General features: G+C 40.1%; 1 protein-coding gene across 12 annotated transcripts in view; it reads right to left on the minus strand.

Annotated features, from left to right (window-relative positions):
- ARMC8 (armadillo repeat containing 8) overlaps positions 1–21,952 on the minus strand; it is a 110,944-nt gene extending 88,992 nt beyond the window's left edge. For 6 of the 12 annotated variants that reach the window (XM_078354136.1, XM_035277919.3, XM_078354133.1 and 3 more), the window contains exons 1-2: positions 21,881–21,952; positions 20,945–21,020 (exon numbers count right to left, since the gene is read on the minus strand). Coding sequence is in view for 6 of the 12 variants with exons in the window: in XM_078354133.1 (XP_078210259.1) it covers positions 20,945–20,947 (3 nt within the window). In the remaining 6 variants the exon portion in view is untranslated. The remainder of the gene's footprint in view (positions 1–20,944; positions 21,021–21,880) is intronic. The other 6 variants (XM_078354137.1, XM_035277920.3, XM_035277921.3 and 3 more) reach the window with 1 other exon arrangement.
- Between the last annotated feature and the right edge of the window lie 1,297 nt (positions 21,953–23,249).

Raw genomic sequence — 23,249 nt, forward strand, 5'->3', positions numbered from 1 at the left:
AGACCTAGGTAAATATGTTAGCATATATACTTAACAGCAAGCTTAGTGTCTTCATTAACTGCTGGATGTCACATATGTGTGATTAATAGACAGGAATGTTACTTCTGTAATTTAGCACACACTGCAGGACAAAAACCTGGCTCTCAGCCATGGAAAAGAGTAAGGGCTTCATGAAATAGTCTGTAAGGGGTTGTCTAGGTAAAAGAGAAAATCCTTAGACTAACGTAGAAGAGCTGCATTGCTGGGGGCAGAAGTATAAATAAATAAAGGAAGAAGTTGCCAAACTTTCTGTGAAGGAAAACAATTACAAATTAGGGTGATCTGTAGGCCACCAAGCTGTCTCAACTGAACTAGGTAAGGGTGGGTAAAATTAGAAAGAATACAAAGAGGAAACACTTACCTCCTTTTCATTTGTATTGTGGAGTTTGTTCTATTATTTCTTATAATACTTATTTTGGAGGATAACCCTTTTTTAATATTTAATTTTTGACGCTTAACATTATTTAAAACAAATAACCTGTATTTAAAAATCAGAGAAAAAGTTTTGTCCCCTGCTCATTTTTTCCGATGCCTACTGAAATATCTTTACATACTACCCCCGCAACCATTAGCAATAAATTATTATAAGGAGGAAGAAATAAATTTTCCAATTTACTCTGAACTTCAAATCAGTAAAAGAGTTAATTACCAAGGTACAGTGCCAGCTTAAACTTTTAAGCCACCAAAAATTAACTCTGGAGAACTACACAAACTCTAGTTTTCTGATAATATAGTTAACTAAGTCAACATATATTTCTTCTTTTTTTCCAAGATGAAGTCTCGCTCTGTCGTCCAGGCTGGAGTACAGTGGTGCGATCTTGGCTCACTGCAACCTCCACCTCCTGGGTTCAAGCAATTCTCCTGCCTCAGCTTCCCAAGTAGCTGGGATTATAGGTGCATACCACCATACCCAGCTAATTTTTGTATTTTTGGTAGAGACAACGTTTCAACATGTTGGCCAGGCTTGTCTCAAACTCCTAGGTTCAAAGAATCCTCCCGTAGCAGCCTCCCAAGTAATGTAACTACAGATGTGTGCCACTACATCCAGCTCAAATGCTTGCTTTTAGCATGTACTTCATTTGTAAAGAATATACAGTGGAACAAAGAAGCAAAAGTGATTAAAATTCTTGTGCTTACCAGGGTACCATTAAAGCACCTGCTAACAGAATCTGTTTTCCTCAAAATAACAGGATCAGAGTTAGAAGGACTCTCAATAACCTGCCCACTCCCTCGGTTTACAAATTTGAGGCTTCTCATGATCTTTACCCATTTGTCAGATCATCAAATGTAAATAGGAGATCTGACAAATGGGAGAATCAGGGAAGGCTTCTTTCCGGAGTTGGCTTTGGAAAATAGCTGTACAAACATATCGAGAAACAATATATGAAGAGCAAAAGCTAGAGCAGAACTGAAAAAAGCATTACTATATTACAAATGGGTAAGTTTTGCCACTCCATTTGAATACAGGTTTTCTGGGCTCTCCGACATAGTAAGTTCTTCTAAGTACCTAAGACCCTCCTACCCAGAGATTGATTTTGATTTTATTGTTTTCTCTACCTTCAGTCTCTATAGCTCCAAATCTCTTACCTGTCAATGACGTGTATCTTAACATAAAATTTCCCCATTAACAGCAACTCTCTTTGCTGCTCTGTGCCAGGTTCATTCAATATAATATGCACTGAGTACCTAAACAAGGCACTGAGGTAAGCATTAAAAATAAATTTATCTTTAATAAAGAAAAATTTAGTAACACAGTCCCTGTTCTCAAGAATTCATATTGTTACTGTGTTTACATGATTATTTCCCTATTAGAATATAAGAATTAAGGTATACACAAGATAAAGGCAGCACTAAGGAGGGCGTTTGCAAACTGGGAGAATCAGGGGAGGCTTCTTTCTGGAGTTGGCTTTGGAAAATAAGTAAGAGTGTACCAGAATGGACAGGCAAAGAGAGAAAGAATCAATGTCACGATCACAGCCATGGGACATGTGAAGCCAACACAAGTAAATGATCAGCAAGTATACTAGTTGCCGGCACTGAAAACAGGATAGAGAGGCAACCACAGAATGTAACACACAAAATGCTAACCAGTAGTTGGCTCATAATTGGAGATTTCACATTGCCTTTTGGTCAAAGTTATAGGCTAAATGCCAAAGAAGGTGTAAGAGGACATTAAGGCAGAGCCTTGCATTTAGGAAACTTACAATCTGTAAAGGGTTGTCATGCACACACAAAAATAATCCTATAAGCTGCTCAGACAGCAAGCAAGCTGAAGGGATATAATCACTTATTCAATATTATTTTACTCTATACTTTTGCCTAATGTATTCATTCATCAGTATAGGACAATTCTGGTATTTCACGGCTTTCCCTTTTAGATCAGGTCACCTCTCCCCTCCCAGTCCTCTTCTCTCTCCTTTCAGAAGGCAGTCTAGAAATGTAAGAGCTAGGAAGAGAAGGCAATTTGTACAGATATTAAAATGGGTTGATAAGATAAAGAACATCTAAAAAGGTGACATTTGGGCTGGGCAAGGTGGCTCACCCCTGTAATCCCAACACTTTAGGTCGTCGAGGCGGGTGGATCATGAGGTCAAGAGTTCAAGACCACACTGGGCAATATGGTTCTGAAACCCCATCTCTATTAAAAATACAAAAAAAAAAAAAATTAGCTGGGTGTGGTGGCGCATGCCTGTAGTCCCAGTGACTCAGGAAGCTGAGGCAGAAGAATCGCTTGAATTTGGGAGGTGTAGGTTGCAGTGAGCTGAGATCATGCCACTGTATACTAGCCTGGGTGACAGAGTGAGACTTTGTCTCAAAAAATTAAAAAAGAAAAGTGATACTTGAGCAAAGTCTTGAAGAAGGTGAAGGAACAGAGACTATGCACCCATCTAGGGGTAGAGCTTTCTTTAGGCAAAAAGAACAGCAAATATAAATGTCCTAAAATGGGAAGTATCTGCCATAATCAAAGACTAGGAGGCCATTAGAGCTGAAGCAGAATAAGCAAAGGAGAAATCAGCAGGAGATGAGGTCAGAGAACAGGGGCCAGATGGTAAAGAGCTGCTGTCCAGTAAGCCAGCCACTAGCCTCATATGGCATTTGAAATTTGAAATGTGACTAGAAGTAAATTTTGTTTATATTTTAAACTTTAAAATTAAGAAATCAATACTGGATTCAGTTATTTTTAAAACTTTTAAGAATGATTTGGAACTACGTGGGTATATGAGTCTATATTTTCAATTATAATTGTCATGACACCTAAGTATGAATCAAGTATTTCCAATAAAAACTTAGCATCCAAATTGTATAAACTATACACCAGATATTGAAGACGTGCTATTTTTGAAACTAATTTCATTAATAACTTATTACACAGATTATATGCTGAAATAATATTTTGCTTTACTGGTTTAAATAACATTAAAATCAACTTAACTTGTTTCCTTTATACTTTGGATAGCTAATGGCTGCTAGAAAATTTTAAATTACATATGTGCCTTGCATTTTTCCACTGGTATAGAGCTTTGCTGGTCATTGTTAGGATTTTGATTTTTATGCTTCAAGATGGGAAGCCGTTAGAGGGTTTTGGGAAATAGAGACATGACCTGACTTATGTGTGTACTTATGTTTTATTTTTAGTAGAGATGAGGTCTCAACTTTGTTGCCCAGGCTGATATCAAATTCTCGGCCTCAAGTGATCCTTCCACCTTGGCCTCCCAAAGTGCTGGGATTAGAGGTGTATGCCACAATACCCAACCCTGACTTACGTTTTTAAAGAATCACTCTGATTGCAATTTAGGAAAAGACGTGTGGAGAAGGAGAAGGGACACAAGATAAAAGTAGGGAGACTAAGAAGGAAGTTATTTCCATCATCAGAAATGTGATTATTTCATAGACGATGGTAGCATGGACTAGACCAAACACTGTGGAAGATGTACTCAAGATTCCAGATAAATGCTAAAGTTATAAAATGGATATGCTGCTAGACTTGATGTGGGGTATGAGAGAAGAAAGGAGCGAAGGATAACACTTATTTCCCTAAGCACATAAAAAGGCTGGGTTGCCAGTTAATGAGATGAGGAAGACTGTAGGAGGTTTAGATTTGAGTGGGAATATCAAAAGTTCAGTTGTGGACATGTTAGGATTGAGAATCCTATTAGACATCCAAATGAGGATGTCAAGTTGGACATGTAAGCCTAGAGTTTAGGAAAAAGTTGTGGGCTAGACATGTAAATCAGAAGTTGTCGGCATATCATGAAATTAATTGAGAGTGATCCTGGATACCGCAAGACCTGAAGACTGTGCTCTGCAGTAGTCAAACAAGCAGCCAATGTAGAGTGAAGAAATCTAGAATGTTGAAGCAAGGGAGTATTTCAAAAGGGGAGTAACCAACTACGTCAAATCCTAGTGATGTGTAGCTAAGACGATAATTAAGATCTGACCTTTGGATTTAGGAACATGGAAGTGTTCACTGATCTTGACAGCAGCATTACAGTAGGGCCAAAGCCCACTTGGTGAGGGTTTAAGAGAGAATGGGGCGGGGGGCCGGGATGCGGTGGCTCACGTCTGTAATCTCAGCACTTTGGGAGGCAGAGGCAGTCGGATCACCTGTGGTCAGGAGTTCGAGACCAGCTTGGCCAACATGGTGAAACCCCATCTCTACTAACAATACAAAAATTAGCCGGGTGTGGTGGCGCATGCCTGTAGTCCCAGCTACTCAGGAGGTTGACGCAGTATAATTGCTTGAACCTGGGAGGCAAAGGTTGCAGTGAGCCAAGATAGTGCCACTGCACTCCAGCCTAGGCAACAGAGCAAATTTTCATCTCAAAAAAAAAAAAAAAAAAAAGAGAGAGAATGGGAAAAGTGGAAACAGAAAAAGCAGAAAAAGTAAGTACAGACAATTATTTCAAGGCTTTCACTGTAAAGGGGAGTAAAAAAACATAGTAGATAGAGGGAGAAGCAGAGTCAGGAGAGATTCTATTTTTTAAGATGGAATAAATTAGAGCTTGCTTATTCATTGTTGGAAATTTTTTGACAGAGAAGAAAATTTTATGCAGCATGAGGAGGGGGAGAACTGAAACAATGTTCGTGAATAACTGAGGGAGAATGGAACTTACTAGTTAAGTAGAGCATGTGTAAGTACAATAACAAGAGGGAATTATAGCTGGGAGTAACAGCAGGTGCCTGTAATCCCAGCTACTCAGGAGGTTGAGGCACGAGAATTGCTTGAACCCAGGAGGCGGAGGTTGTAGTGAACCAAGATTGCGCCACTGCACTCCAGCCTGGGGGGATATGGTGGTGAAAGTTTGTGAAAGTTCTCTTCAGATTACTTCTATTTTCGGAAAATAAAAATAGATGAAGAAATGTGAGTGGTTTGAAGAAAGAGGAGAAGGAATAAGACACTGAATGGGCCAGGAAAATGTACTAGGACTGCCAGAGAGCAATAAGTGGCTTATCGAGGCTTGTGATTATAAATTTAACAGGAAACCCATCAGCATGGCTGTGTTTTTCTCCAGCTACAATTAAATGTACAGATGCAGCCACGAATAAGAGAGCTGGGGACAAGTTTGAAGTAAATTTATTCAGGAAAACAAAAACAGCAACAGGTAATGAGTTGCATTCCATTGTGGAAAAGTATTATATGGAAGCAATTTTCCTTTTATCAAGGTGATTGTCTGTGATAGGCCCCAATGATCCCCACCTCCTGGTATTCATGCCCTTGTGCAATGCCTGGCCTTGAGTGAGGACTGGATCTAGTAAGTAGCAAATGGAATGCAGCAGAGGTAAGATGCCATTTCAGAAACTTCCAAGTTCTCCCTGCCTCCCTCCCTTCTTCTCTAACAGAAACTAGTTGTCAGGCTGTGGAGTTGCCCAGTGGAGAGGCCCACATGGCATGAAACTAAAACCTGCCAACAACCACATGAGTAAGCTTAGAACTGAATTCTCCCTGAACTGAGCCTTCAGATGACACTGTGGCTCCTGCTGACACCCTGACTGCAACCACATAAGAGATCTTGAGCTAGAGGCACCAAGTAGGCCACACTTGTATTACTAACCTACAGAAACTGAGATAATAAATGTTTGAATCAGCTAAGTTTTGGGGCACTTTGTTACACAGCAATAAATGACTTACAAGCCTTTGAATTTATTATCCAAATCAGGATAATTTTAAAAGTGAAAGAGGGCATCATTAATAACTGTCACAGAATAATATGCATAAAATAAGACTGTCGGAAACAAATTAAGCTGTATAATCACACCTTTGTCTTTAATAGTCCAAAAGAAAAGTGGAAAAACTTATAGATAGCTCAGGAAACTGGTCAGATGCCTTAAAAAGGCAAGCTAGAACAGGCTCTGATTGTCCCTCTGAATAAACTACCCATGACTATGGTGAATTTAAACCATTGCCTTTTGAAAAAAAAAATTTTCAGGAAGGGTTTAAACCCCAGGCTTGTCATGAATAGGATTAAACTCAAAAAACAGGAAAAGTAAGTGTTCAACAAGTTTTAGAGTAAAATTACAAGTTTATTAGACAATGAAGAATAAAAATGTGAAGGCTAATAGAAAAATACCAAAGATTTTATTTCAATAGTCTTGCCCTGTGTATATTTTATTAAAATATACTGTTCTTTATTTCCAACATATTCAAATATCATGTAGTAGAAATAACAAATAATTCAGCATTTGAAGACTTAGGTATGAATTTTGTTTCACGACTTACTAGCCATGCAACTTTGAAAAACAAGTAAAATTTGAGACAGTTGCTTCAATTATAAAATGGTGGTGTTATCACGTCTCAGAGTGTGACTAAAATAAGATATACACAGAAAACCCCTTGTAAACTTAAAAGTATCCTGCAAATACCAACTTTCAGAGTAATTCTATGTCTGTACAAAGAGGGTAATTTGCTTTGACAAGTGTACTAATAGCCCTCTCAGTTATTCACATTCATGGTTAAAGCTAAATTATTCAAAGATACCCATCCTCAACTGATAGCAGCTTACTTTTGAACTAAGCTAAATACTATATTTAGCAAAAACCAAATAGACTTGTTTAGTATGTTCTAGTTTACAAAGCATTTTCATATCTATGTATTCATTCAATTCATTTGTCTTTAGAAATTAAAACAGCATTACAATTCCCAATGAAGTATTGACCCCAAAAGAAATGAGTGTTTAAACCAGTGATTGCTAATCAAAACTTAATATATCAATTAGTCCACAAACTGCTAAGAACTTCAAGATAAACTCCATAATTTAGCATTGTGAGAGAAAATCCTGGTTTCGGGAGAGATGAAAGAAACACAAACACAAAAATAGGGTGTTTGAACTCTACAAAAATTCGATTTTAAATGAAATTCAACTCATATCATTAATTTACCGGGAATTATGCCAGATGCTGGATGTAAATGCAGTTCCTTACCCTCAGGGTTTCATAGCACAGAAAGGAAACACCATGTAAACAAGAAAGTTGTTAAGTGTAACCATACTAAAGTAATTTAGTGTAATCATAAAAGTAAACGCAATATAAAAAGAAAATTGAAAATATAATTGAAGTTAGGGACAAGATGGAAAATAACCTCTGAGAAGTAGCGATGAATAATCTGAAAGACTAATATTAATCTGCTAGGTGAAAATAAGAGAGGGGAGGCCAGGTGCAGTGGCTCACGCCTGTAATCCCAATACTTTGGGTGGCCAACATGGGCAGATCTTGAGTCAGGAGTTCAAGACCAGCCTGGCCAACATGGTGAAACCCTGTCTCTACTAAAAATACAAAAATTAGCCAGGTGTGGTGGCTGTGCTTGTAATCCCAGCTACTTGGGAGGCTGAGGCAGGAGAATTGCTTGAACCTGGAAGGTGAAGGTTGCAGTGAGCCAAGAGTGTGCCACTGTACTCCAGGTTGGGCAACAGAGCAAGACTTCAACTCAGAGAAAAAAAGAAAAAGGGATGCGGGGGAAGACAAGGACTCTAGGTAGACAGCACAACATATGCAAGAGCTCTAAAGCAAAAAGGTGTTTGAGAAAGAAAACATAATTTAGTATTATGATGATACAGTATACAGTTGCGAACACAAAACAATGCTGAAGTTTCTTTTCTGTTTGTTTTTTGAAGTTTCGATTTTTAACTGAGTTGGTCAACAAATATTTAAACAGCTATGCAGGCACTGTTCTAGGCAACTAACATTTTTTTTTTTAAGCCAGTTGTGGCTCATGCCTGTAATCCCAGCACTTTGGGAGGCTAAGGCAGGTGGATCACCTGAGGTCAGGTGTTTGAAACCAACCTAGCCAACATGGTGAAAACCCATCTCTACTAAAACTACAAAAATTAGCCAGGCATGGTGGCACATGCCTGTCATCCCAACTACTCAGGAGGCTGAGGCAAGAGAATCTCGCTTGAACCCAGGAGACAGAGGCTACAGTGATCTGAGATCGCGCTACTGCACTTCAGCCTGGGTAACAGGGAGACTGTCTCAAAGGGGGAAAAAAAAGCCCACCTTTGAAGAGTATACATTTCAACAAAGGGAAAAAGAGAAAACGCAATAAACACAATAAGTAAGTGATATCATATATTAAGGGCTAGGTACAGTATGAAAAAAGTCTTAAATAGCACATTTTGTTTCCAAGTTCTTATACTATAACTACACTGTCACACGCTGGAGGGGAGATGGATGTGGAGGTGGGAAAAGGGAGGGGTGTATGCTAAGACACATATAACACTCAGAAAGCCCCATCCTCTCAGCAGTTCTAATCAGGATCTATTCTGTAAGTCTGAAACGTGACTTTGGCTGTCACAATGACAGCAAATGCTACTGATACCTGGTGGGCAAGAATTAAAGATGCTAGATGTACTGGGAAAATAGGCACAAATCCCCCAACTTGCCACTATTCAGTCACGTAGGCAAAAAATCTAGAATCTAATTCCATTTTACATATAAACACAAAATGCTTTGCACCATTTTAATGTACAATTGATTTTCCAAGAATGTAACTCGTGAATAAAGAAAAGGTTGTATTTTGTCCTGGCAGGAACTTTACCAAAGATCATTCATTTCAGAAAGTCACATAAAAATACCATTTATTGTATTTAAGTAAACATTATAATATATCTATATCAGTCTGCAGCATAACTATCACATTCACAACCAAACTATGTATATTTATGAACATACCATTACTTTATTACTTCTGGTATAGCAGGACTTGAGTATTTACAGATTTAAATGATATTATAAATTAGTTTTATGCCTTTCTCCTTTATTATGGCCAGCATTATATCAACTTTTTAAAAGTTACATGTGAGGACAGTTATCTACTGAGTGTCACCTGAAGATAGCCAAGAAAGTGCCACAAAATATCTATTATAGGAAGAGTGTATGAGTCTGATAGGGTTAAGAAACCACAAACTGAAACAACTCAACCATCCAGACAATTGGGAGCCCAGAACCTCCTTCTAGCCCTAAAACAATGTGAAACCAAAATTTGATTTTCTGATACCTCCAAAACCCTCAGTTCAAAAAATACTTTGTTTTGTCACTGAGACAATTTACTAAAATGCCAAACAAGTACACTGCTCAGATCAGTCACAAACTCTCAATTATTCTTTTTTTTTTTTAAGACAAGAGTTTCACTCTTGTTGCCCAGGCTGTAAAGCAGTGGTGTGATCTCAGCTCACCAAAACCTCCACCTCCTGGGTTCAAGCGATTCTCCTCCTACTTAGGAGGCCTCAGCCTCCTAAGTAGCTGGGATTACAGGCATGCACCACCAAGCCTGGTTAATTTTGTATTTTTAGTAGAGATGAAGTTTCTCCATGTTGGTCAGGCTGGTCTCCAACTCCTGACCTCAGGTGATCCACCCGCCTCTTCCTCCCAAAGTGCTGGGATCACAGGAGTGAGACACCGCACTGGGCCTCAATTATTCATTTTAGAGCCCAGTGACACTTAATGTATTTGTACCTCTCCCTAGAGAGATTAGGACTGCCACAATCCAGAATATCAGACACTAATACTTTCAAAGCAGCATTTTACTAAACTGTGCTTGAATTTCAAATCACATGCCTTCCCCTTTGTTCTGGTTGTGTTCTCATGAAATGATGAAAGACACAAAACATTAAATACAACTGCCTAACTGCTGCCTGAAGAGCCAGAGTTAATTTCACTATTAGACAAAACTGTTAGGCAATTCTTTCCTAATTTTGAGAGAAAAAAATCTGCCTCTACTTGGAACAAAAAAGAAAAACTATCAAGACAGACCTTTTACTTGCTGACAGCTACCATGTTCTTCTTACATGCTCGAAAATTCCCACATTGCAATTTTCTCCAAAAGGAGAAAGAAATTAGAAGAATATGCCAAAGTGCTACCTGAAATCCAAGATTTTGATGTAGGTTTTTTTGGTTCTGTTTTATTTTGCTTTTTTCTTTTTATACTGGTAAATTTCTAGCCACATTAGGACTTGATCAGATTTAAAACATTCAATTCATTTTAGACCCCTCATGTACTATGTTTGCAACCAATTTTATCCTTATTCATTCTTTGGTATGTCAAGTTTCACTGCATCCTTCCTCCCAAGGTTAATCAGAGCTCTGCATTTCTGGAGCTTCCAGTGACTTCAGAAAGTTTCTAAAATGTTAATTCACAGTGCATCTTGGCCTCATCAGTGTACAAACGTAACATACTATAGCAACTGAGATTCCCAGAATGAAATCTACTTTAATTTCACAAACACGATCACAAAACACTAAAATATGTAAAATTTTTTTTTTTTTTTGAGACGGAGTTTTGCTGTTGTTACCCAGACTGGAATGCAATGGCATGATCTCGGCTCACTGCAACCTCCGCCTTCTGGGTTCAAGCAATTCTCCTGCCTCAGCCTCCTGAGTACCTGGGACTACAGGCACGCACCACCATGCCCAGCTAATTTTTGTATTTTTAGTAGAGACAGGGTTTCACCTTGTTGACCAGGATGGTCTCGATCTCTTGATCTCGTGATCCACCTGCCTCAGCCTCCCAAGGAAAATATGTAATTTTAAAATTTAATATACTTGTATAAGAGTAAGCCTGAACTCTCAGTAAATAGACTAAAAATCAGCCTTCACATGTTAAGAAAATTTATTAAGAATAAAAAGTAAATTAATCAGTGCTTATCAAATATGAAAATAAAGCTCTAAAATATAAGGCTGTACACACAATCTTGTTTTTAAAAAGTGGGAGTTTGGAGATCTGACTCTGATACTTTATATTACAATGGGCAAGCCAGCCTCTCCAGTTTTTTTTCCCTCAATAAAAAATGACAAGAATCAGCCGGGCACAGTGGCTCATGCCTGTAATCCCAGCACTTTGGGAGGCTGAGGCGGGCAGATTACCTGAAGTTGGGAGTTCGAGACCAGACTGACTAACATGGAAAAACCCCAACTCTATATTAAAAAAAAAAAAAAAATTACAAGAATGAACTAAAGATTATCTGCAGGTTTCTTCCAGCAAAAGATTCCATGATTTTATATTTGAACAAAGAAGAATTTTTATTTTTCATAACAGAAAAGCCAGGGCATGGTTAGATTAAAAGGCATATGAAGAGCAGCCTTTACTTTTTTGGGAGTTTTTTGTTTGGCTTTTGCCCCCCACCCCCAGAGATAGGGTTTTGCTATGCTTCCTAGGTTGGCCTCAAACTCATGGACTCAAGTGATCCTCTAGCCTCAGCCTCCTCTGGTTTTATAATGAGTTTTTAATGTGATAATGCATTCTTATTTCCCTTATAAACTATTAAATATTGCCATAAAATGCTTGATGGTCATAAGACTGAAAGTAATTGAGCATTCATGCTTTTAATCAAGTACTATCATGTTTACCCTTTTAAGAGTAAACTTTTTAAAGTTTGGTTCAAATCATAAAGAGCTATCTAGGTCTAGAAGATCTTTTAAGTTTCTTTTATTAAATTCAATTCATTTACCCTTCACTATAGATGAGAATGCTGAAACTGAGGGTCAAGAAAAGATCCCTCTGGATAGAGTAAATGATCTAAGAACACATGGTGTGAAACAGCATAATCTGAAAGTCCAAGAGAGCAAGAACTATCTCTGGAAAGCAGATGCAAAGTTACAAAAATTGTGAGGAGTTTTACAAAGACTGAGATACCCTCTGGATTGGCTGAGGTTCATTGATATGCTTCCGAGATGATAAAATGGCCCAAGAAGTCCACTAGGATGTATTTAAATGTCAACTTCTCAATCCTGACTAACAACAAAGTGAGGCTATTCAGATATGGGTGAGGTGTTGTCCTGGCCCATAAGAATAGTTGAAATTATTATTCAAAATTTCTGTCATGTAATTACTTAGAGATCCTGGGTACGAAATTTCATGGCACACCTTAGATGTAGTATTGTCCAGACAGGCCAGATGCCTTCTTGATAAAAAGGGCTTTATTTGCTTCAGATTCTTAGAGGCAGTAATAGCCTTGCCTTGGAGCTATCCATGGTGCTTGTCTCAGACTCAGTTCATCATTCGCAGCAGCTGGTTTAATTCACCTTCCTATTACAGCACCATTCGAGAGCTGTATGACCTGTCACCCACACTGTGGCCTGTGACAATCATGGCAATATCACAGGTCACTTAGAATCTGTCTATTCCACTTTGCCTGTGCCCAGACCCACAATCACCTTACTTTGTAGTTTGTTTGGTTCTCCAGATAACCTAGCTTTTGCATCCCAGGCCTGCTACACAAAGCCCTTTCTGTGGACAAAGTACACCTTCTGGGACATTACTGGCATATTCTGGCTTAAAAAATTATAGCTCTTCAGAAATAATTCTCACTCATAATAGCTCACATGAGTTTTAATACCTTATTGCTACGATGTTTACCGTTCCAAAATGATCTTAAATGACTTTAAATTTTGCTTTTTTTTTTTTTTGAGACGGAGTTTCACTCTTGTTGCCCAAGCTGGAGTGCAATGGCGTGATCTTGGCTCATTACAACCTCCGCCTCCTGGATTCAAGCAATCCCCCTGCCTCAGCCTCCTGAGTAGCTGGGATTGCAGGCACACACCACCAAACCTGGCTAATTTTTTGTATTTTTAGTAGAAATGGGGTTTCACCATGTTGGCCAGGCTGGTCTCAAACTCCCAACCTCAGGTGATCTGCCCACCTTGGCCTCCCAAAGTGCTGGGATTACAGGCGTGAGCCACCACGCCTGGCCTTTGCTATGTTTTTTGACTCTCACTGGGATAAGTAAAGAAGTTAACTCAGGAGTGACTTGTGGGTTTCAGGGAATCCAACAACCTCTAGAAATTATGCAACTATTCAGGCATATGCATGTTTTCCTGGGAAAGCAGGTGTTGACATTCTCATCCTTAAACAGCTAAGAACTAGAGATCAACACACTGATGATGCCAAGGTAATGATCATTACCTCAGATTTAGGCACTCAACCTTTATATCCAACTGACTACAAATTTGGCATGTCCAAAATGAAACTCATTTTCCTACTTACTCCCCTAACATATTCCTCTCCTAATTCTCACCATCTCAGAAGATGATACCACCTGGCCAAAAAGACATAAATCCTGTGAATCATGCTGGATCATGATGATCATCATGACTCTTTCCTTTTCCTTAGACCCCCTTATCCCATAGTCCCCTCTATCCTGCCGTTAGCTTTCTGAAAGCCAAAGAAATTCTTAAAAACAACCCTAAGGTAAAAGAAGCATGTGTTGAATAATCACTTTCCAGGTGGTAAAGACCTCCCAACATTAACAGATCTTATGGGCCGGAAACTTCCCATTGAACCACAATTTTTTGTTTTTAATATAAAGCATAACACTTTCATCATTCCTCCTTCCTCCAATACTTATATTATGAATATGCTAGAGAATGTACCTCTTCATTCTTCCAAAATTATGGAATGTGGTCAAAACAGTTTTCCTTCAACAAAATGACAAGTGAAGGGGGTGGGGGGTCTATTTCTATAAAACTACTCTTATTTGGAATACCTTTAATTTCTATCTCAACAGTCCCAGCACTACTGTTCATTGAAGGCAGCTGCTCTGCAATTCCCAGAGGATAACAGGAGCTTTGTTTTTTTCATGCAATACCATATCTTTACCTAAAAGTCAACAGGACAGATGGTACTGCAAAAACAAATGCCAAATCAGAATTGAAAAACACACAAGTCAGAATCTCTGACATTCCTGTCTGCTGACAGTATTTTAAAATTTAACAAGCAAGGACGTGTTAAGAAGGCTAGGTCTCAAAAGTAAAATCTGAAGACCCTACATAAATGTGTTTCTGATTCTTGACAGAGTTTAAAAGACTTCCTAAACATGCACTGTATGAATTCAGGTGGCAATCTTTCCTTAAACACACAGCAAGATGTTCAGAAACATACAATGAGCACCTCTCACTTTTCACACAATGCCACTAAAGCTTAAAAGATTCACATTGATGAATTTATGTTTATTTTATTTTACTTTATTTTTTTGAGACAGAGTTTCGCTCTTGTCTCCCAGGCTGGAGTGCAATGGGCTCACTGCAACCTCTGCCTCCTGGTTTGGTTTCAAATGATTGTCCTGCCTCAGCCGCCCAAGGACCTGGGATTACAGGTGCCCACCACCACACCTTGGCTAATGTTTTTTATTTTTTAGTAGAGACAGGGTTTCACCATGTTGGTCAGGCTCATCCTGAACTCCTCATCTCAGGTGATCCGCCCACCTTGGCCTTCCAAAGTGCTGAGATTACAGGCATGACCCACCGCACCCGGCAATTTAGTGATTTTAGGACCACTTGCTGACACACCCTGTACTTATTAGTGCTTTGTAAACTAATAGTGAACCCTAAAATATGCTATACAGACTTTCTTTTGCATTTATTACTAAAAACCCACAGAGGCCAAATTTATGTTTATAGGATAGTGGGTTCAACTTCACAGCAATATTTTTTCCTAATTATTGCCAGTTATTGATGTAGGAGAATAAATCATTAAGTAGCTATAGGCAAGGCCAACATAGAAAACTATATGCAAACAGTTATAACTGTAGAGAACAGAACAAAATAAAGGAATATCCAGATTTGGAATACCCTATACATTTCTAATAGCTGCTTGTCAAAAAAGAAAAAAGACTTAATGGCACTGGGAAAGGACTATAAAGAAGGCAATTAAAAAATCAAAAAGTGCCTCAGCTGTCTGTAATGGCCTACAAAGTGATTCAAAGACAATTTGTTACCTTACCTTTCTAACTATTACAAAGTGATCAAAATTAAATGCAATCATCCTTTTAACAGGGTCTTTCACAAAGTGTATGTTTTCATTTTGAAAAAGTCCAATTTATCATTTTTGCTTTTTTTAAAATCAGTCCCATCTTGAAACCATTATTGCATCACCAATTTATCAATTTTTTAATTAGTCATGCTTTTGGTGTTTTATGTCTAAAAGTTCTTCACCAAGCCCAAGGTTCTAGAGATTTTCTCCTATTTTGTTCTAAAAGTTTTATTTTGTTTTATGATAAAATCTATGATTCATTTTCAGTTGCCTTTTGCATAAGGTATGAGATCAAGGTTCATCTTAAACTATGGTTAAGAGGATGAAAAGGCAAGTTACAGATTAGGAGAAAATATTTGCAAATACCTATCTTACAAAGGGCTCATATTTAAACCACATAGAGAGCTTTTGGCTGGGTGTGATGGCTCATGCCTGTAACCTCAACACTTTGGGAGGCCAAGGTGGGCAGATCACCTGGGGCCAGGAGTTTGAGACCAGCCTGACCAACATGGCAAAACCCTACCTTTACTAAAAATACAAAAAAAAAAAAAAAATTAGCAGGGCGTGGTGATGCACACCTATAAACTCAGCTACTAGGGAGGCTGAGGCCTGAGAATTGCTTGAGCCTGGGAGGCAGAGGTTGCAGTGAGCCAAGATCATGCCACTGCGCTCCTTCCTGGGTGACAGGGCCCTGTCTCAAAAAATAAAATAAGCTGTGCGCAGCAGCTCATGCCTGTAATCCAAGCACTTTGGGAGGCTGAGGCAGGCCAAGTGCCTGAGGTCAGGAGTTCGAGACCAGCCTGACCAACATGGTGAAACCCTATCTCTACTAAAAATACAAAAATCAGCCGGGTGTGGTGGCGGGTGCCTATAATTCCATCTACATGGGAGGCTGAGACAGGAGAATCGCTTGAAGCTAGCAGGTGGAGGTTGCAGTGAGCTGAGACTGGGCCATTGCACTCCAGCCTGGGCAATAAAAGTGAAACTCCATCTCTAAATAAATAAATAAATAAATAAAATAAAAATAAAACATATAAAGATATTTAACCAAGGAGAAAATATGAATGGCAAATAAGAAAAGATTTTCAGGCTGGGTGTAGTGGCTCACACCTGTAATCCCACACTTTGAAAGGCTGAGGCCTGAGGATCACTTACACTCAGGAGTTTGAGACCAGCCTGAGAAACATGGTGAAATCCCATCTCTACATGGCCAGGCATGGTGGCACACACCTATAGTCCCAGCTACTTGGGAGGCTGAGGCAGAAGGATCACTTGAGCCTGGGAGACAGAAGTTGCAGTGAACTGAGACCATGCCATGGCACTCCAGCCTGGGTGACAGTGCAAGACTGTCTCAAAAGAATAATAAAAAATATTTTCAACATTAATCATTATGGAAATGTAAATTAAGACCATGATGATTACTACACATCTACTAAAACGGCTAAAATTAAAAAAAAAAAATCAAATGTTAGGATGCAGAGAAACAATGTCTCATACTTTACTAGTAGAAATGTAAATTGGTATAGCCACTCTGGAAAAGTTTGTCAGTTTGTTTTAAAACTAAACATACATTTACCATATGATTCAGCAATTGTACTCCTGAGCATTTAGCTCAGAGATATGAAAGGTTATATCCTCATAAACCTGTACATGATTGTTCATACTAGGTTATAATAGCCAAAAACTGGAAGCAACAAATGCCCAACAGGTGATTGGTTAAACAAGTTGTGGTACATCCACACCATGAAATACTCTCAGCAATAAAAAGGAACAAACTACTGATACATGCAACAATGGGATGGATATCAAAAGTATTATGCTGAGTGACAAAAACCAATCTCAAAAAGTCACATACTGCTGGGCACGGTGGCTCATGCCTGTAATCCCAGCACTTTGGGAGGCCGAGGTGGGTGGATCATGAGGTCAAGAGATCGAGACCATCCTGGTCAACATGGTGAAACCCTGTCTCTACTAAAAATACAAAAAAAAAAAATTAGCTGGGCATGGTGGCGCGTGCCTGTAATCCCAGCTACTCAGGAGGCAGAGGCAGGAGAATTGCCTGAACCCAGAAGGCGGAGGTTGAGGTGAGCTGAGATCGCGCCATTGCACTCCAGCCTGGGTAACAAGAGCGAAACTCCGTCTCAAAAAAAAACAAAAAAGTCACATACTGTATGATTCCATTCATATAACATTATAGAAAATGACAAAATTATAAAGATGGAGAACAGATTAGTGGTTGCCAGTGGTTAGGGATACCTGTTGGGGGAAGGCGGTAGGTAGGGGGGACTATAAAGAGGGAGTATGAGGGAGATCTTTGTGGTGATGCAATATTTCTGTTATCTTGACAGTGGTGATAATGGTTACACGAATATATATACGTACGTAATAAAATGATACAGAGCTACATACTTATACCAATGTCAATTTCCTTGTTTTGATATTGTATTGTAATTATATAAGATGTAACCTACGAGGGAAACTGGGTGAAATATACACAGGGACCTCCTCTGTACTATCTTTGCAACTTCCTGTGAATCTATAATTATTTCAAAATAAACATTTTTAAAAATGCAATCAACATAATTCAAAAGTACAGAAAACATGGGAGAAATTTATGAATTTGTTGAAAAGGGTGATGTTGTAATGTTAAATGCAAACCAAAGAGGCTTGGGGTAGTCATGCTGCAGTTTAGAAAGAGAGCTGGAGAGTTTGTCCAACCCTCCAAAATAGATAGTTCAATCAAACATTTACTGAGTACCTAGTATTTGCAAGACAAAGTATTACTTCTCAATGAATTTACTCTCTAAGACGAAAAGATACCGTATTATTGAAGACCTCTGCAAAAGCAATTCCCTTTGCCTTGTATGCTCTTCTTCTGTCACTTTTTCTACTTAGTTCTTACTCATCCTTAAACTCTCAGCTCGGTGTCACTTCTTCAGGGAAACCTTCCCTAGTTCTTCTCATTGCCCTTCAAATTAGATCAGTTTCCTCTATGATATGTTTGAACACCACCCTATATATTTCATTCATAATACTAATCACCATTTACAAACAAACTGTGTGATTATTTGATAACTATTTTTCCCATTAGGCTAATATTTCCAAAAGGACAGAGGTCTGTGTAGCTTACCACGGTATTACCAAACTCAACACCATGCCTGCCTAGCAAATGACAGAAGCTCAAAGTAGTCGAACAGAATACATATATACAAAGCTAAAATTCATATGTACAAATGAGTAGACAGAGACAATAAGATTTACTGGAGTTTGGAAAAATCCTGGTATCACTCTAAGCTGAGAAAGCCAGTGAAAAGGAGGCTTGTGTAGAAAATAAAGAATCACACCTATAATCCCAGCACTTTGGGAGGTGGAGGCGGGTGGATCACTTGAGGTTAGGAGCTCCAGACCAGCCTGGCCAACATGGCAAAACTCTATCTCTAACAAAAATTTTGTATTTTTAGCCAGGCATAGTGGCAGGTGCCTATAATCCCAGCTACTCAGGAGGCTGAGGAAGGAGAATTGCTTGAACCCAGGAGGCAGAGGATGCAGTGAGCCAAGATCACACCATTGCTTTCCAGTCTGGGCAACAAGAACAAAACTTTGTCTCAAAAAAAAAAAGAAGAAGAAGATAAAAATCTCAAATCTGAAGCTGAATATAAACTTGGGCCTTTGGGCAAAACAAATTCACTAAAGAAAAGAAACAGGAGCAGCTGTGCAAAGGGTTCTTCAGGAAAATTAATGTAGAAATGAACTTGCACTGAGAAGGTAAGAAAGACACTAGAGACGGTAAAAATAACTAAAAGGACACTGTGGTAGTGCAGGCATAAAATAACAAGGTCCTGAATGAGGGAAGTCATGGGAACAGAAAGATATGAGAAACACTAAGAATAAAGAAGCAACAGAGCTTAACAACTGGTAGGTACAGGGGGATGAAAGGAGGGAGAATCAGAGATCATTCAGGAGGTTTAACAGTGACTGATCGGCCAGGCGAGGTGTTCACGCCTGTAATCCCAGCACTTTGGGAGGCTGAGGCAGGCAGATCAGGAGGTCAGGAGATTGAGACCATCCTGGCTAACAAGGTGAAACCCAGTCTCTACTAAAAATACAAAATATTAGCAGGGAGTGGTGGTGTGTGCCTGTAGTCCCAGCTACTCAGGAGGCTGAGGCAGGAGAATCGCCTGAACATGGGAGGCAGAGGTTGCAGTAAGCCGAGGTGGTGCCATTGCACTCTGGCCTGGGCAACAGAGCAAGACTCTGTATTTAAAAAAAAGGGGACTGATCACTGAAAGATAATACCATTATCAGAAATTGGGATGTCATAACTAATTCCCCTTAGGAGAAGGAATGTGCTGTTGGAACTGATGGGTGTCATCCACACAGTTGAAGATGTATGACTAGATGCAGAAGAAAGTCAAGATTGGCAATGTAGATACGTAAACTGATCAGTTAAGGTTATAGGAAAATCAATGAGATCTCCCAAGGAGAAGGTATAGAGAGACTCAAATCGAAATCCTTTAAAACAACTTGAATGCCTCCTTGCTAAAATTATCTTCATTTGAAGTTATAGTGTCATCCAGACTATGAGCCCCTTAAATGCATTTCTGATCTCATCCTCACATTCCCTAATGTACACAATACAGGGCTTGTACATAACTGGTACATAGTAGCCTATTAAAGGACTCAACCATTCAAGATAATTTCTGATGAATATTTCCTGTTCTAGTTCACATTTCAAAAACCTTGGTGTTCTGAGTAGTATTTTGAAAGGTACAGGGTTCACTTTAAATTAGTAAAATCTGTGAATTTAAACATTTTAAATCATGTATCCAAAGCTCCTACTTTCCACGTCTCTAGGAGTGAAGATCTGACAGACCAGACTTTGGGACTATGGAAATCTCAAAATAATAATAATAAGCCCCTAATGAGACTAGGGATAAAAGCAAAGCCTAAATAGGTTAATAGAAAATATTCTTCAAAAAGGTTTTGAATAAATTAAGCAAAAAATATTTACCAAGGAAGCGAAACAAATGAAAATTTTTAATCATATGCATTATACAAGTTGACAACATCCACAAAGTAAGCTTCAGCTGAACTGAAGGATAACTGAAATCTAAATCAATAATTAAAGGGGAACTGAGAACAGCCAAGACACATACTGCTTTTTTTTTTTTTTTAACATAATGAGGTAAAAGTCATTGGTTCGCACTCCCACAGAATATTCCTGGATATTACAGTCAGTGGTGGAGTAACAGGCTAAGCTGATTCAGTGATTAGATAAGCAGTATTTCCTTAGTTGCAGTTTAAAAATAAGAAAAAATGACTGCTAAAATGGATCAGAGGGAAAAATCTGTTGAAAGTCTCACAAAATTAAATTATTGTTGTATTGAAAACTTAAGCCTTTTCAAGGTTGAGGTCTACCACGCTGCTCTAACCCTGAATCATAAGCCAATGTCCTAGGTGCTTTCAGATAGGTGAGTTTGTTTGTGGGACAACTCAAGGAAGAGAAAAGAAACCAGTTGTAGTTACAAGACTCTAGGAACCCGACAAGTCATTTATAATCCAACTACCCTCTCAGTATCAGACTGGCTTCCATAAGTCTAAAAGATGGTCAATCAGTATTTGCCTGCTTGTTTCCAACAATAGCAAATGAACCATTGGTAAACTGACCATTCTCAGAGTCGGACAGCTCGAATTTGTTGCAAAATCCTTCGAAGTTATCTCCCAGTAACTTTCATTCCTGGTCCTGGTTCAAGAGCAACATAGTGAAAGGTGAAAGTCGTCTTTTTTTAAAAAAAACAAAACAAAACAAAACTTAAAAAAAAAAAAACAGGTTTTACTTCCTGGCATGTCAACACGTTCCCTTCTTTCAACAATGGGGAAATCTCACCCCTTTTTCCCCCCTTCAATGTTTGACTCCCCTTAAAGAAAAAAGGAATACCAGGCACAGGGAACATACAGTTCCTTTGACCCAGAGCCGCGACCTCTGAGCAGAGCGGAGAAAAGGGGCTTAAATAACCACATACACTAGCAAGAGTTGCAGCTGATACGAAATCACCATTGCCAAAAAGCAAACAGCTTCAGCCGGTGCCCAGGTGCTGGGACGCGATAGAAGCCACATATATCTGGCCTGGCAGCTCTGAGGAAATGGGGGCCAAGGAGCCTGCACCTCTTCTTGCCAAAGCCCCAGAGAGCTGAGTGGGCGCTCGTTCCCAGGCCGGCTGCAAGCCCGGCGCTTCACAAGGCGGAGCGCTCGGCCCCCGGGAAGCTGCATCACTAAAAGGAAGGCTCAGTGAAACGCTTGGCAAAGTCCAAGCCGCGCTGCCCGGCCAGTTGTCTGTAAGCCCAACCACCCCGTCTGCAAGACGCCACCCTGAGAACCCGCACCGGCAGGAGCTCCCGGAGTTGGAAACGTCTTTGACTCCGCCGGGGTCCCCTCTGCCCGTCTATCCCGCCTGTCCACCCTCACTCACACCCTGGCCCAAGACTGAGCCGGGGGCCACTCCAGGGGGTGGTGCCCAGGAGGCACACCACGCTTGGGAGAATGGTGGACACCGGGATGGGGCTCCCTGGAGGGCGGGCGGGCGGCCGCGGCGGGTCACTCACCGAAAGGACGCTCATGCGGATTGGGGTCTCCAACAGGCACGCCATCTTGAGCCTTCCCACCCGGCTGCTGCCGGCGCCGGCGTGGGGGCCGGCACTTTCGACAGCCAACTCTTGGCCAACGACAGGCACCTCTCCCGAAAGGCAGTCAGAACGACGAGAACGAGCCTTGCTCTGGACACCGCTCAAGTACCGGAAAGGCCCGCAGAAAGAAGAGCAAAAGGGAACCGCGTCAGAGGCCGTCCTACGAATCGTTCTCTCAGAAACAGCAGCTACTCTGAGCTTGGGTTAGAGGTGGGAGCGGGCAGCGGTTCCGCATGCGCAAAGAAGATCTGTCGGCCCCACCTGCAGCTCGCGGTGGGCGGGGCTCCAGAGGCGGAGTCTCGTTCTGGCGCTACAAGCTCTACCGACTGATAAATTGTAGTTGGTGGGTTCGCGTATGCATATTCGGAAAAAGCAGTACATGGAGCCACATACATAGTTTGAAGTTCACTTTCATGTTCATTATCTCATTCTGCACCAAACTCCCGGCGTCGTTATCTCCATTTCATAGGTGGGGAAATTGCGATCCCAGAACCAGGTCTTTTGCCTACCATTAAGAGTGATTTTTAACTATGCAATGCAGAAGTGGGACTTGCCTTAGCGTTGTGTGCCGGCCGCGTTTATTCTGCTGTAGTGTTAAGAATAGCCAGAATGATCGGCTTCTTCCTAGCTACTTCACTTAGCTGCCTTACCCTGGGCAAGTTATCTAACCTTCTGTTCGAGTTTCTTCATTTGTAAAATAAAGGTTAATGAGGATAGAGGAGTCAATAAACGTAAAGCGCTCAGAAAAAGCCTAGAACATAGGAAGCGTTATACAATGTGTCAGCGCTTCTCCAGCTTCTGAGTCAAGTGGGGAAAGTGGGGCAAATATCCGAATATTTCACACCAAAAATTATCTGATAACCGAAGCCAAATAAAAGTATTATCTAATTATAGTTGATTAAGTCAGCTGTCCTGCTCCATGGCGTGTGTGTGCAGCACTGCCCTTGACTTGGTTGGACAGGTTTTACCTTCGTACTGCTTGCAACCAGTAAGGTTTTCAGAGTATGGTTGCAATGTTCCTTCCATAGCCGCACCCTAATTCAGGTTGTTGTAACCTCTCCCCTGGACTAGAGAAATAGCTTTCCAACTGGTCTTGTAGCTGGTAGCCTCTCCTTCACTTTGCTCCTCACTGTTTTCCTGTCTTCCTCCTGTACGTGGTTTCCAAATTTAGTGTAGTATTTATCATCCCTGCTTATGGGTCTGTGTTCCTTAACAAACCGTTGAGTTCCTGGAAGCCAGGAATTTTATTTTAGGTAGGCACTCCTTCTGCTATAATACTATTTCCGAA

Source organism: Callithrix jacchus, chromosome 17 (assembly GCF_049354715.1).
Source record: "Callithrix jacchus isolate 240 chromosome 17, calJac240_pri, whole genome shotgun sequence".
Taxonomy (NCBI): Eukaryota; Metazoa; Chordata; class Mammalia; order Primates; family Cebidae; genus Callithrix; species Callithrix jacchus.